General features: G+C 46.9%; 1 protein-coding gene across 1 annotated transcript in view; it reads right to left on the bottom strand.

Annotated features, from left to right (window-relative positions):
* The window catches only part of LOC132376865 (two pore channel protein 2-like), a 39,730-nt gene extending 27,594 nt beyond the window's left edge, over nt 1-12,136 (bottom strand). The window contains exons 1-4 of the mRNA XM_059942765.1: nt 11,937-12,136; nt 4,378-4,466; nt 3,276-3,390; nt 824-952 (exon numbers count right to left, since the gene is read on the bottom strand). Of these exons, the coding sequence (XP_059798748.1) occupies nt 824-952; nt 3,276-3,390; nt 4,378-4,466; nt 11,937-12,011 (408 nt within the window). The 5' untranslated portion in view covers nt 12,012-12,136. The remainder of the gene's footprint in view (nt 1-823; nt 953-3,275; nt 3,391-4,377; nt 4,467-11,936) is intronic.
* Between the last annotated feature and the right edge of the window lie 2,982 nt (nt 12,137-15,118).

Here is a 15,118-nt window from a genome sequence, read left to right as displayed (position 1 = left end):
GAAATCTGGGAGCAAGCACATGCATACCTAAGGCTTTACGAAAAGAACTGCCAACCAGCCTTCCAGAAAGACAGCTTATTCCTCCCTCAAGTAGAGTGTGACGGGTTCTGTTTTCAATCTTGCTAACATTGTTTTATAGGCAAGCACACGGTATTTTATTGCTGCTTTCATATGTAGTTCTTAAAGTTAAACATTTTTTCATATCTGCTATTATTATTTCTTCTTTTATGAGATGCCTTCACCGATTTTGAGCACATTTTTTATTGCAGCTTCTGTCTCTTTTTTCTTTAATTTGGAAGTGCTCTTGATATGTTAAATAGTCACACTGTCATATTTTGCCCAATTTGTGCTTCAGTCATTGTGATCTGCTGGCAGTTGTGCTGATGGTGTTTGCTGTACAAACATTGTCATTATTTCTTTTTCTTTTTAAATTTATTTATTTATTTTTGGCTGCATTGGGTCTTTGCTGCTGTGCGCGGGCTTTCTCTAGTTGCGGTGAGCGGGGGCTACTCTTAATTGTGGTGCATGGGCTTCTCACTGCGGTGGCTTCTCTTGTTGCAGAGCACAGGCTCTAGGCGCCCGGGCTTCAGTAGTTGTGGCGCACGGGCTTAGTTGCTCCGTGGCGTGTGGGATCTTCCCAGGCAAGGGCTCGAACCCGTGTCCCCTGAATTGGCAGGCGGATTCTTAACCACTGCACCTCCAGGGAAGCCCTGTCATTATTTCTTGAACCAACCCAAACCTACTGAGTTTCTCTTCATAGTTTTCTCTTCATAGTTTCTACCTTTGACCACAAACTCTCAAAGGCACCGTCATGAACACTCACCACTATGGTTACCATGATGCAGATGTTTTTCGTATCCTTCCAGAAAACCATCTGAGGAGTGACTTTCGCAAAGTGTACAAGTCTCCCAAAGAACGCAGTCAGACAGAGTACTTCTGCTATCGAGGTAGCCTGTGACAGACGAGAGAGAGGGAACCAGCGCCCTGCCGCTCAGAGGCATGGCTTAATTCTCTCTTACCACCCTGACCTCCGACCCCCCCTGACACCACCCTGTGAGCATTAGCAATGTCCCTTAATTTTACTGAAAGTTGCAGCAAAATTCCTTGCTGGTTGGAATGGTTTCTTTTTCTTAAGGGGAAACCTGCCCCTGAACCACAAATCCCATGACCCAGCTGGCAGGGCTTCCTTGGGGCGGGGGCTGAATCAGCAGGAAGAGGACCCCCGGAAGGCATTTCCTCAGAAAATGGGGGTGGGGGGTCAGGGATGGCAGAAGCAGGGGCAACCACTATGCTCTCAAATTCCCCACATTCATACTCAGAATAGACACCTAGAAGTTCAGTTTCTCTAATAATAACGCTCCAAAGATGTGTTTCGAAATGCCAGGTCGTTCCTTAGACATCACCGCCACTGCTGTGCCACTGCCTGTGTTTGGTTGGTTAGAGGAGAGAACGGAGACCCCTGGGCCCACTGCAAAGTCCTGACCATCTCCTCCGTGGGCTCCAGGACATCAATTCCAAACTCCCCGCAGGCAGCTAGATTTGCAGGCTGGGCGTGCGGCCCATGCTTTGCCTGCCATTGCCAGGAGATAGTAAATCCTCCCAAACAAGGGCACTTTCCTCCATTCATGGGGAGAGGAGGATGGCAAAGTAGGACAAGATGGGGAAAGGGACGGTTTGGCTCAGGCTAGGAAGATGGAAAGGTCTGGGGTGAGGGTGGAGGGAATGAACTTCCTAAGGGACAGGAGGACGGGGCTGGGTCTGGGCCCTGAAAGCAGCAGGTGGCACAATTCCCCCATCCCCACCCCGGCCCTCATGAGGCCTGGGCTCCGATATGGGCTGCAGGCCCTTCAAACTTTCTAGCTCTCAGCCTGTTCACCTTTCAGGGGCTATAAAGACTCACTGTCAAGGCCAGGCTTGCAAAAGGGCCTGGGGCAATCCCAGGACACCCTTGCTCAAGATAAGATTTTCTTGGTAATGCTGAATCTGGCCAAAGCTTCCCCGCATAATGCATTGGATTTTAGAGACTTGAAGTACAAACACTGGCTGAAGGGACACTCTGGAACTCAGGCAGCCAAGCCCACGCTGCATGTGACCGATAACAAACAGAAAGGTGAGGACTCAGAGGGAGGCCATGGGCTGAGAAGAGACCCTGTGGACCTCTCGCCTCGGCCAGTGCCGTGGGGAGGGCAGGGGGGGCGGTAGGGGGACCGACCCTGTCCAGGTTTGTGAATGCACAGCGCTGCTTCATCAACTTGGTGTTTGTTTCGAAAGTCACTGGGCTAAAAGTTTTCTACCCAGAGGCTTCATTAATCGGGACATCCTCATCAAACGGATGTGTGGAAGACCGCCAACTTTGAGCCCCCAAAGAACCACGCTTCTGGTTTTCACCCCCTTGTGCAGTGTCCTCCCCTGTTGACTCAGGGCTCGGGCATGTGATGGGCTTTGGCTTTGGGACATCAGCAAGTGTGGTGTGTGAGGAGGCGGATGGTGCTTGCTCCCTGGGATGCTCCTTCTTGGACCCCACCCACTCATTGGGAGAAGCCCAGAGCATGTGGAGTGGCCGTGTGGAGGGGAGCAGGGGCACTCTGGTCCACAGCTCCAGCCAGGTGAGCTCCCAGCTGCCAGCCAGAGATCTAGCACCCTAGCCAACATGAAAATCTGCCCGCCTGAGCCCAGCCACCTGCAGAATCATGGGAGATAATAAAAGGCTGTTCTTTAAGGCAAGGGGTCAAGGAACTCTCTCTGTCAAAGGACCAGACAGTAATATTTTAGGCTCTGCAAGTTATACAGTCTCTGACACAACTACTCTGAGAGGCAAGAGCCGTGTCGAGTCAAGAATTAATGTGAGCAGGTCATCAATTTATTACTTAGACTCATCTGGAGTAGCTGAGTAATTTGATGTATTACTTAAAAGCACCTATCAATAATGATTTATGACTATGAAAAAAGCTGGAAATGTGGCAAGTACAAGTCATATATTACACTATATTATGACATTGTCTACTCAGCATTAAATAAATACACTTTTAAAACATCACTTGTCTGTCTAGTTTGTCCCTGTAGGCACAGAAGCCCAAAAACTGCCACTCCCTTTCCAATGCCTACTGATGAAAGCATCAGCTCAGCGAGTAGGCAGAATTCCTCCAACCCCCCCAGCAAGAAAAATAAAACCAAATCCATACTTATTGAAATCTGAGGGGAAAAAAAAGGAAGAGGCATGGGACCCAACTCATCTCTGACAAAGTCTGGTTAGCCATTCTGTGCTGAATGCTTACCAAGAAAGGGAGTGGGAACAAGGCCGGTTCCTCAAAGAGGGCAAGAGCGAGGTCCACCCAAATGAAGAAGTAAGTGGCTGCCCGCATTGTCCAGTGGTTATAGAAATGGTAAAGTCTGGAGCAGAGAAGAACAAAGAAGGTTATAAACAATGAGCAGGAGTTAAACAGCACCCCCAAATCCCATCAGAAGAAGAGTAGTGGGAGGTAAAATACAAAGTCCCCTCTCTGGCCACCTTTCCTTTTAATTCTAGAGAGTGAGGGGTAGCATTTCATTGAGCGCACAGTATAAAACGCTAACAGAAAAAATCCGGGATATTATCATATCTCAAAGCACATTCTCGTAACAGTCTCAAGCTAGGATTAGCACCCTCCCCGTGGGGTGGTGGTGACCCTAGGATGTACTTTTAGAGGACTGATGCAGAACAAACCCTCATTAGAGTGACCTGTTATTACGTGGCACAGGAGCCTAACCGATTTCTAATGTGCACCAGCCTATCAGGGCCTGGTGGACTCAGAGAGATCTCGCGGTCACACGGGTCTCTTCCCATCATGGGGACAGTCCCCCAGCATCCAGGCATGAGGTATTCACTGCTGCCTTTCAGGCACTGACACTCAGTCCTGATGATAAGAATTTTTTTTTTCTTATCCTGAGCCATATCTTTGGTTTTAGTTCAACCCCTAGGGGGTTAGGGAGAAAAAGCTGAATTCCCATGAAAAGAACAAACATGTAAGTCGCGTCAAAAGGCAACAGAAAGGAAAAGGACAAGTTTTCTTTTCATTTAGGCGCCTCTAAGAGGACAACTATATCTAGGAGGAAAAGATGATGACGTGTTTTTAATTTGGATGCTTTATCTCCTGTCCTGGGTGTTATTTACTCATTTATCTGTTCTTAGTATATCTGTTGAATGCTTCCCTACCTGTGAGGTACCATGCTATTAGAACTAAAAAAAAAAAGGATAGGATTTACCCAACTCTGTGTGCCATACCCTATATACTTCTCAAAATATTTGTGGAAACAATGCCTTCAGTTTGGGTTCAACTTCAAGAATATGAAGCGCTAAAGGAAAGGTGATTCTAGGTGATAGTTTAACACTTTAATTACCTGACAGCCTGAGGGGATGTTTCAAATGGAACGTTTCTGTTGTACTGAGCGTCAGAAACATAGGCAGCTGCCAGGAGAAGGTCCTGATCCTCATTGGGAGAAAGTAAGGGGAGAACAACAGTCAGAGTCGGAAAGGATACTTTACTTTTTCGTTTATAAGTACTTATTGAGTATAAAAGGAAACTCTTCTTCACCTCTCCCCTGGGCCCCACTCTCGCCAGACAGAACCAGCATTAATGGTACTGTATGTTCACCTCCAGATGTTTTCCTGAGCAATGAGAATCCTGCAGTGGGGCTGAGGCACAGGCATGCTTAACTTTCCTGAATTTAAATGTAGGTTCTCAGAGGAGGAAACGAAAACAAGAAAGCACTGAACAGTATATACAGATGTACTTAAATGGTGTATTTATACATACATATATAGGGTTATGTACACAAATATATATATACACACACACATACATATAAACATAAAATTATATTTAGGCTACTTGATAGTTGGTTAGAGGGATTTTCAAATTTAATTTTGACAAGTCAATTATTGCCTTTCTTGACAATTTTTGAACTTAACTCCTTCTCAAGGTATGACCTCATTCTATACATACACATAATTTTAAAAGAATAAAATTGTTTCCATACGACACAAAGCTTATTTTTTCACTCAATATATTCTGGACTTTTTTTTCATGACAATACTTATAGATCTAACCCATTCTTTTTAACAAATGCCTCTTCCTTTAGGTAGTTTCCCTTTTGCAATATATTTTGAACACAATTATATTGAATATTTTAATATATATTTATTACACACACATACTTTTGTACCATAGGAGTGTCTCTGTAGGATAGAGTATAACTTGTGGATGGAAGGTATGTCATTTTCTATTTTGATAGGTACGACCAAATTGTCTACCCCAAAGTTACGCATTTTATATGCCTCAAAATAGAACATGAATATACATGTTTTCCTGCTTCTCACCAACATTAATATGATTTTAAATGGTTGATAACATCCAATCAACCAAAGGGGCATCTTGAGATTTAGTTTAATTTGTCCATGACCTGTACAGCTGAGCCCCATTGGTGATGGCTCACACTTCTGATTCTGTATAAATTAGATAAAGAATACATACAAACAGACTGGCTATTTAGACCTCCTTATGTACTTCAGAAGGAAACACAACCTGATTCCAACTGATTACCGGAGTTACCTCCTCAAGATAGAGGACATCTTCCTGCCTGGACTGGTATGGAAATCTCTTACTGGTCAAGAACGTTAATTTTGAAAATGCATGAAGTATTCGGAGAGGTCAAAAGATTCCAAATTTTATATTTAATTTTCATATCAAACACCCATAGCAGATATTTGTACACATAGTAGAACTGTGTTTCCTAAATTTATTTCATATTGCAACACTTTAAAAAATAAGTTCTATTGTATTAAAAACACAAACATTAGTTATTATGTCTTTTAATAGACATTTCACCAAAGAAGATATAAGGATAGTAAATAAGCACATGAAAAGATGCTCAACATCTTTAGTCATTAGGAAAAAGCAAATTTAAGCCACAATGAGATACTACTACATGTTCACTGGAATAGCTAAAAATAAAGACTGACCACACCAAGTGTTGACAAGGATGTGGAGCAACTAAAACTCTTGTTGGTAGGGATGGAAAACAGTGCATTTACTGTGGAAAACAGTTTGGTGCTTTCTTGGCCATTCCACTCCTAAGTAGTTACCAAAGAGAAAGAAAGCATAAGTCCACACAAAGACTTGTACATCCAGCCCAAGAATGTGGCTTATGTTAGACATGCCATTCCAAAGTTGCACTGGTATATAAATGTTCACAGCAGCTTAATAGCCAAATGCTGGAAACAACCATAAGGCTCTACAAACAAGTGAATGGATAAACAAAATGTGATATATCTGTACCAGGGAATACTACTCAGGAATTAAAAGGAATGAATCACTGATAAACATAACAAAATGGATGAATCTCAAAATAATTGTGCTGAGTGAAAGAGGCCAACCCCTCCCCCCTCAAAAAGAGTACCTACTATATGAGTCTATCTATATAAAATTCTAGAAAATGCAAACCAATCTATAGTTCCAGAATCCAGATCAGTTGCCTGGGGACGGGGCACTTGGGAGGAGGAGGAAGGGGATAGAGAGATGAGGCATGAAGAAACTTTTGGGGGTGATGGATACATTCATCACCTTGAATGTTGTGTTAATATCACAAGTGTATTCATATACCAAGGCTCATCAAACTATAGACTTTAAATGTGTGGCTTAGTGCATATCAATAATAGCTTAATAAAGCTTTAAAAATTGCCCTCCAAAAAAGATAACGGTTTGGATTCAAAACTGATGTGGAACAATAATCCCACAGGTGAATTAACTGCTGTTAAGAACCCATCACCTACTGATTCATGTGCATTCTCAGGGCTGGTATGGCAATTCTTAAGGGCAGTTTATTAAAACCGAAGAAGCATCACGTAAATGTGTTAAACACTTATCACACATTTACTTTTACATACTTAAAAAAATATTTTAGAAATATAGTAGAAAATTTAATATCAATTATTTTTCCCTGGAACATCTTGAACATTGAGGAACATCAGAGTTCCCCAGGATATGCTCAGAAATCTATTTTAGGTATAAAATGCCTAGCATCAGCAAGAGTTGATTTTTTTTTTTTAAATGAACACATGTTAATTTTAAGAAAGTTTCATTAAGCCTCAAAAAGATCATACTGGGACAGCAAAGAATTCTAATATCAAGGTTTTTTAAAAAGAATATTTAAAGCAAAATGTCTCAAAGGCACTACTGTTCCCAACTTTAAAAGATGACGAGGGAATTCCCTGGCGGTCCAGTGGTTAGGACTCCTGCTTTCACTGCCAAGGGCACAGGGGTTCGATCACTGGTCGGGGAACTAAGATCCCATAAGCCGCACGGTGCGGCCAAAAAACAAAAAAAGCAAAAAACAAGCAAAAAAATATGATGGTACTAATATCTACCCCAAAAGATGGGTATAACAGACCCAGCAAAACAGTTTGTGCACAAACACGAACAGGAAAAACATGCTCACAAGCAATTCCTCAGCCAGCCGGGCCCTGGGGGTTACCTCCCTCAGACCCCACCCAGACTCCCGGCATTGAATCTACAAGCACCACGGCACCCCATCCAATTGCCCCCTTGCCAGCTGAACTTATGCCTGTCACGTTTAAATACGCTAACACTTTCATAATAGCTAATTTACCTTTACAGTAACGTTTCAAAGTGTTCCCATTCTTAACAGCTATTACGTTTCTGACAGTCTGTCTCCTTTTAAGATCTCATCTGCTCTGTCTTCTGGTTCTTCTTGTCTTCCCTCCCTCCATCCCGTTTGTGTACAACTTCTAAGTCTCCTACCCATTTTTGCTTGGGAAGAAGTACTCTCAACAGGCAAACTTATGGTAAATGAGCATTCTCACTTGTATTAAGGCCATTTGTATCTTCCCATAAAATGAATTTTTTTTCATCCACCCCAAGAATGTGGCTTATGTTAGACATGCCGTTCCAAAACTGCACATACTTTTCAAGTTTACATGAGAACCACTGCCCATGTCTACCATGAAAATGGCAAAGACCGGTTATCAGGCGTTTCCCCAGATGCAGCTGATAAGTGGCTTTGTACATCAAAACAGCAGCCCCACCCTAGGGGAGGCCCTGCTGACCCCCTGGACAGTAGATCTCACCTCCGAGGCACAATACAATCACCTTCAGAGGTTTTGCTTGTAAAGATCCTGTTGCCCAGACCAGTTGCATCAGAATCTCTGGGAGGTGGGACCCAGGATTGAATTTTTAAAGTTCCCGGGTGATTCCAACGTGCAGTCAAGACTGAAACATCACTGGTCTAAATATGGCCATTTTACTACTGCTTCTCATAGGTTTTGTATTTTCTTGGCACCCTGACAATAACTGACTTCTCCTGATTTTCTTTTTCTCCTTTTCTCAGAGCCGTGACATTTCCTTTCCGCTCCCCAAGACTTAAAAACGTATTTAAGATGTTTGTGTTTTCTCCTCCCACGCTCCCCACTTTGCATGCCTTCAGTCTGAAGAAGGTGAATAACTTAAATCCCTCCGGGTGAGAGGGAGGAGATTGCACAAGAGGGAGGGAAAAATGGATTCCAGAAGCTCTGGCGGACAGCAAGGAAGTGTGGGAATAAACAGTTGTAAGCTCCAGATACCTTTAAATCAGGCAACAGGAACCTTGACAAAACTGAACTTGTTGATAGAAGTGCTTTGAAAAAAGCCAATATGACTTGCTTAGATATAGAAGAAAATTAACATAACTTAAAGAGAAGTTACCATAAATTTCAAGTAAAAAAATTCTTCCCTGTCTCAGTTTTTCCCTGTGTCATTACAAGCACTATACCTTCTGTCTGTCTGTCTGTCTCTGCCTCCCTTCTTTCCTCCCATAGGTTATGGGCACTCTGATGTCCAGAATACAGTAGGTCATTGCTTTCCCATGCACCCCCATTCAAAAGCTTCAGGCGACTTCTCTTTGCCTGGAGTGCCCACGGAATCAGATGTCAACCCCCTGGCTTAGCGCTTAGGGGCCTCACAATCTCCCCTCTGTCTTGGATCCCTCACTTTCCCTGCAGGAACCCCCTTCTCTGGCCCAAATTCGTGGACTGACTGTCCCACTCCCACGCCTGATCCCTTGCTCGCCTAAAACCAGGAACATCCTTTCCATTTCCCTTCACGGGGACCCATCTCAAATTTCACTCTCTCCACAAGGGCTGCCCATACCAGCAGCTTCCATTTCCATATGGGAAGACGGCCAAGGGAAGCTTGTGAAGTATACGGTGAGCATTCCATACAAAGAAATGGCTGCTGAGGGTAAGCTGGGCATGGCAGCTGAGGCAGGAAGGGTGAGAAAATAGGGCGCCGCTCGGTGTGGGTATAAACACCTCATGTCCCTCTGTGCAGAAAGCGACAACCTCCCGGCCAAGGGCAGCCTGAACATGTGTTTTCTTTGGCCCAGAGAGCGCTTTCTGGATGCTGGCTACTGAGTCAATTTTTTTAAAAACTGGAGCAGACACAAAAATGTGAACTTCTGGTTTCTCTTCAGAAGATCATAACATCTGGCCACGTTGGGTTGTATTGCAGTAAGTTTTTGTAACGCACCCTGATATTCAGTCTCCTGAGCAAACGCTTATTATTTTCCCCAGTTCTGTGGGTCGGCCGGGAAGTCGTTCTGGTCCGGGCCAACTTAGCTGGTCTCTATGGTCATCTGGGGCTAGATGGTCTGGAACAGCTGCACTCACACATCTTGGCCATGTGCATCACACAGTCCCAAGAGCCCCAAAACACGGTGATCTAAGCATTGGATGAACAGGTTTAAGAATAAGAACATTCAAAAAGAAGCACAGGAACATTCAAAAAGAAGCACAGGAAGTATCAAGTGATCTGAGAATTGGATGAACAGGTTTGAGAATAAGAATGTTCAAAAAGAAGCACAGGAAGTATCAAGAGGTGATCACATACAGTCACAAAGAAACAGCACAGGACACTGGCTCTCAGCCTTGGCTGCACTTTCAATCCTTGGTAGCTTTAAAATTGCTGTTGCCTGGTCCAGACCAGGCAACAGCAATTAAATCAGAATCTCAGGGTAGCTACATTTCTAAAAGCAGGTAATTCTGACCAACAGTAAGGCTGAGAATCACTAGCATTGGATTATTTCTTTTTCAAAGCTGAAAGTGTTGGTCAAAGTACCAGAATGGGTGGCCATCTTAGTAGCAGCCAAAAGAAACTCCAGGCAGAAAAGGGTTCTAAAAAACTCCTTGAAAGGAGAGGGTGGAAATGCATTTCAGGTGACTAGGCAGTTTCTTATGAAGTGACCCCAAACTAACTTTTAAAAAGGTTAACCAGGTCATACTGGCTACCCAGTGTTCGAGGTCAGAGCTTCAGTTTAATGACTCAATTGTCACTGTTCTGCTGAGAACTACCTGTTGGTACCAGGCTCCTCACCTGTTATGCCTGCTCCCCTGGGGGAGGTCTTTGAAAGATACTGAGACATAAATAGCTGGCCCTTGCAGGCATGCATTAAGCCAACGCTTCACACAGGACTCAGCCAGGACCCTGGGCTGTTTTCAGACCTCGCATTTCTTGAGGTCTCAAATTATTAGTTTTTTACATTCTTCTCTTATTTTGACAAAGAAGCATTAAGTACACACAGAGAGAGACATGGACAGTCTCAAGCTAAAAAGACTTTCTTGCCATAGAAGGTGGGTGATCACCGTCAGTTCCATCATTTTTGCAGAATGAGGGGAGCAAGACCTGGATTGGGTCAGAGCTGGGGACCGAGAATCCTTTCCCTCCTCTCCTTGAACTGCTCTGCCCTGCTTGTTCCCTTAAGGGACAGGGACATGGTAGAATCCACCTGTTGGAAGTGGCCAAGCCCCTTCGGGAGGCCCGCAGGCCAGGGAGCAATGACCGGGGCAGGGCTTTTTCACCCCACACATAAGCCTGCCCTGTGGACCGTCTTGAGCAGGCCGCAGGGGCCATACTGGCACAGCAGCCCAGAGCTGAAGGGGCCACTCAAGGAGAGGAAGACAGAGCTACAACACCCTCCAGCTCCCACACACTGGCACAACCAAAGGAAATGCAGCACACATGAAAAGCCTACGTGTGCCAGGCACCGTGTCCTGGGCCTGAGGGACAGGGTCTTCGAGACTCCTCCGAGATGGGAGTGATTTATCACTGCCACTTTACAGAGGGGGAAACCAGAGGCTTTCAGCGTCTTGCAATTCACAGCTAAAATTTCCTGAATCAGAGCCGAGGCTCTTTCCATTGGAGCCTTGCCTCCCTCTCCACTCTCTGAGTTCTTATCCAGCGAAAGGGAACAACCCAAGAAGGACTCTTGAAAGCCCCAAGTCTTCTAAAGCTCAGGCTGTCGGAGGGAAAGCAGAGCTGGGCGACTTGTGCAGCGCGTCTGCTTGGCCCGCAGGGATCGGAAGAGCCAGGGCTGCATCAGCACTCCCAGCGCCACATCCTGCAGCCTTCTTCCCGGGCGTTTCCCTGCAGCGGGACCCTCGCTTGTTTTCCCGCCGCCATGGAGCGCCGTGCGGCGGGCACGGGCCACCCAGACCCGGGGGCGCGCCACACGGGGACAGGACCCCCAACACGCAGCCCGGGCCCCGATTCCAGCTTGGCCCCCGTCCGGGGGAGGCGGCTCCGGGCGGGCCTCTGGGTACAGGCTTGACAGCTCCCGTAAAGACCCTAACGTGCGGGGTTGCGGCCTGAGGCAGGGCGCCTCTGCGCTCCAGCGGCGGTGCGCTTCCCGCACCCGGAGCGCCCAGAGGACGCGGAGGACCCAGAGGACTGAGGAAGCCCGGGGGCGGAGGGGCTCCGCACCCGCATCCCCGCCCCGGGGCCCTCGTTCCCCCCAGACGGCGCTGGCTGGGCCCGGGGTCGCTCTCCACCCGGGAGTCCCGGGGACGGCGGGCGCGGAGCCGGGAGACTCGGCCGTCGGCGCGGGGCCACCAGCCCTCGGGGCGCCCTTACCTCCAGGGCGGGCGGCTCCTCGGGGGACGACGGGCGTGGGCGATGCAGCCCAGCGGCTCGGTGGGCCCCGGGCATCGCGGCGGCGGCGCGCGGGGCGGGGATGGGGGAGCGTCGGGGCCGCGGGCAGCGGACTCTGCCCTCGGGCGGCAGCAGGCCCGGGCTCGGCGCGCTCCGCTCGGCCCTTCACGTGACCGCGGCGGGGCCCCGCGGGCGGAGGACTGGGGGCGGGCGCGGCGGGTCCCCGGCTCTGGCCCCTTCCCGTCCGGCCTCCGGGCTCTTGCTGGAGCCGGGGGCGGGGACGTGGTCCAGCCGGGGGCGGGGGCGGGACGCGGATCCGGGGCGCCCGAGGCGCAGGGGATTAGAGGCCAAGCGGGCAAAGGGTCCCAGCCGTGTGCCCCGGGCGTGTCACTGAACCCGGGTTTCTGTATCAATAAAATAGGAACAAGACCTTCCTCCCAGGGTTGTCTAGAGAATTAAAGGAGTTAATATATTTAGTGGCTGCCACTGGCAGGTGCCCAGTAAATGATGGTTTCCTCCCCGTCCTAGTAGAACCCCCTGGAGAGCTGGGTGTGGACCCAGAGAGAAGACTCCTGGGGCAGATGCCTCCGGGGAGGGGGTTGCGACCCCTCCTCCCTTCCCCCAGTCCCAGCCTGGACAGGAACTTGGGGTTACAGAGCTGCTGAATTTTTGAAAGAAAGCAGAAATCTAGATTTTCATGAGGATGTTCCTGATTTTTATTAATGTTAGTCATGAATTTTAAATAATGATAATAAATACTTGCAAGCCAAATCTTAGATGGGCTTTGGCCTGTAGGGCAGGTGGTCCTCAGCTCCTGTACCAACGAACTTCACTGACACCTCCCAGAGGACGAAGAGGCCAGGCAGGTAGGGGACTGGCCCTGGTCACCGAACAGGAGGCATGGTGTCCCTCTGGGTTCATTAGAACCCTGTGCTTTGTACTATTGGATGCCAAGGTCCAGGTCCAGTACTGTGGCAGGCAGAATTATCTCCCCTGCCCCCCGCCCAAATTCCACATCCTAATCCCCGCGATTGGGAATCTGCTACTTTATTCCTCTACAGAGACTTTACAGTTGTAATTCGGGTTACTAATCAGTTGACCTTAAAAGAGTGATTCTCCTGGATGATCTAAATTGACCCAGTGAAATCACATGAGCCCTTAAAAGCAGAAGAGGAAGGCAGAAGGGGTGGTGAGAGATGAAACTCCGGGAAGGACTCAGAATGCTACTGCCTTGAAGACGAGGGGAACTACAAGAAACTGAATCTGCCATCAATTTGAATGAGCCTGGAAGGGAATTCTTCCCAGAGCCTCCAGAAGAGAACACAGTGCCTTTATTTCAGTAGTTTGAGACTCAGAGCATAGAATCCAGCCATGCCTTGCTGGACTTTTGACCACAGACTGGGAGCTAAATGGATGTTCGTTTAAGCCCCTAAGTTTGTGGCACTTGGTTACACGGCAAGAGAAAATGAATACAGGACACTGGCCTTTCAATGCCAGGTTCAAGTTCTTGCAGTGAGGCTGGCCTACAGTGAGAAGGTCAGGTGGCCCCAGTTCCTTAGTAAGCATGCCAGGCATTGCATTTGCCACCATCCACCTCCTCTGGTTGTTCCCTCTCAATTCCAACATCACACCTCTGGGAGGCCCTTCCGCAACTTCTCCCAGCCAGTAGATCACTTCCTCTCTGTGTTCCCATGCTCTTCATGAAAACAACCACACGGTACCTCAGTTCCTCTATTTATATATGTTGTCCTGCCCCACTAGGCCACAAGCACCTGGCAGAGGTGGGGCAGGAAACCTTCATCTTTGTATCCCCAGCTCCTAGCCCGGAGCAGGCACGTGGTAGGTAAGTGAAATACAAAAGCAGAATTCATACCAGCTTGTAGCCGACGACCCACGTCTACAGGGTGTCTGAAATAATTACTTCTTATAACTGTTTATTGTGTGGATTACCCTAACGCTCTCTGCATGCTCTTGAGAAAAGACAATTATTCTATTTCTATCCAAAGTCGTGACTTATGGAATGGTTGTTTTACAGTGGGGTCTTTTAAAATGGCTTTTCTTTGATACAGTGTAAATGTGTGCATTGTAAAGAGTAGAAACAACTAATCAAAGATAACCGTGGTCAGTGAGTTTAGGCGAGCATCCTTCTCCACATCTCTCTACCTGCACACACTTTAACACGCATGTATGCAGCTCTGTGCAAATGAGATTACATCCCACCCTGCAGACGCTGCTGACCTTGACCTTCTATCTACATCCTTCCTACCCAGGAACCCAGAATCAGGCCAGGCCTCCACCCATCTCTCACTAGAGGATAATTCTGCCTGGTTTAGGCGAATCCAAACGGGGTGTTTTCCTGGCAACAGTTACCAAGGAGAGTATGTGACTTAAGGTAGCTCAACCTGACTAAAAAGAAGCGATGGGCTTAAGAAGAAAGGTTTCTTTTTCTCTCTCCCCTCCCCTTCTCCTATAAATGTAAATTTTTTAAAACCCAAAAAACACGGATTCCTAATGGCCACTGGCAACGATCTTGCAGCCAGCCTTGGGTAAGGATGATTCTGTGGACGTCAGAGCAGAGAGATGCAAGCACCCAGGTCTCTGAGGGCCTTGGCAAGAGGCTGCTTTTTGGTACTTCCATCCTTAGAACTGTCTAACCTTTGCACTGAGAATTATGTGAGCTATATCATAGGACTCAGGAGACAGAATGTGGTAGATTTGTATGGCTGACAGGAAAAAATCTGCAACATAGTACATGGTGGTAGTACCCTGCATGGAGTTTGATATCTTTTGTATACATTTTTTAAAGGATGCACGTACCTATATTTTCTGATAAATGAATAAAATATTTTCCTGGAAGGATACATCAGGAAACTAATCAGTGTTTACCTTCGAGCACACAGCTGAAACAACAAGGGGTAGAAACATGAAGGGAGAGGGACTTTTTCCTCTTATTTTATACTTTTCTATAAGGTTTCATTTTTCACTGTATTTCTGTATTACTTTTATGTGTTCACACATGGTAAGAACAACAGGGAGGTGGCATGGAATTTAATCAGCAATTTTGTCTGTTTCATGAAAAAAATATTTTCTGTAATGGAAAAAATTACAACTCTGGTCCTTATGTCTGAAAACGCCTGTTCCTGGCAGCACCTCTGCTGGTGGGG

The sequence above is a fragment of the Balaenoptera ricei genome, chromosome 13 (assembly GCF_028023285.1).
Source record: "Balaenoptera ricei isolate mBalRic1 chromosome 13, mBalRic1.hap2, whole genome shotgun sequence".
In the NCBI taxonomy this organism is placed as follows: Eukaryota; Metazoa; Chordata; class Mammalia; order Artiodactyla; family Balaenopteridae; genus Balaenoptera; species Balaenoptera ricei.
The sequence above is the reverse complement of the archived record's forward strand: the minus strand, read 5'-3'. Positions and strand labels throughout refer to the sequence as shown.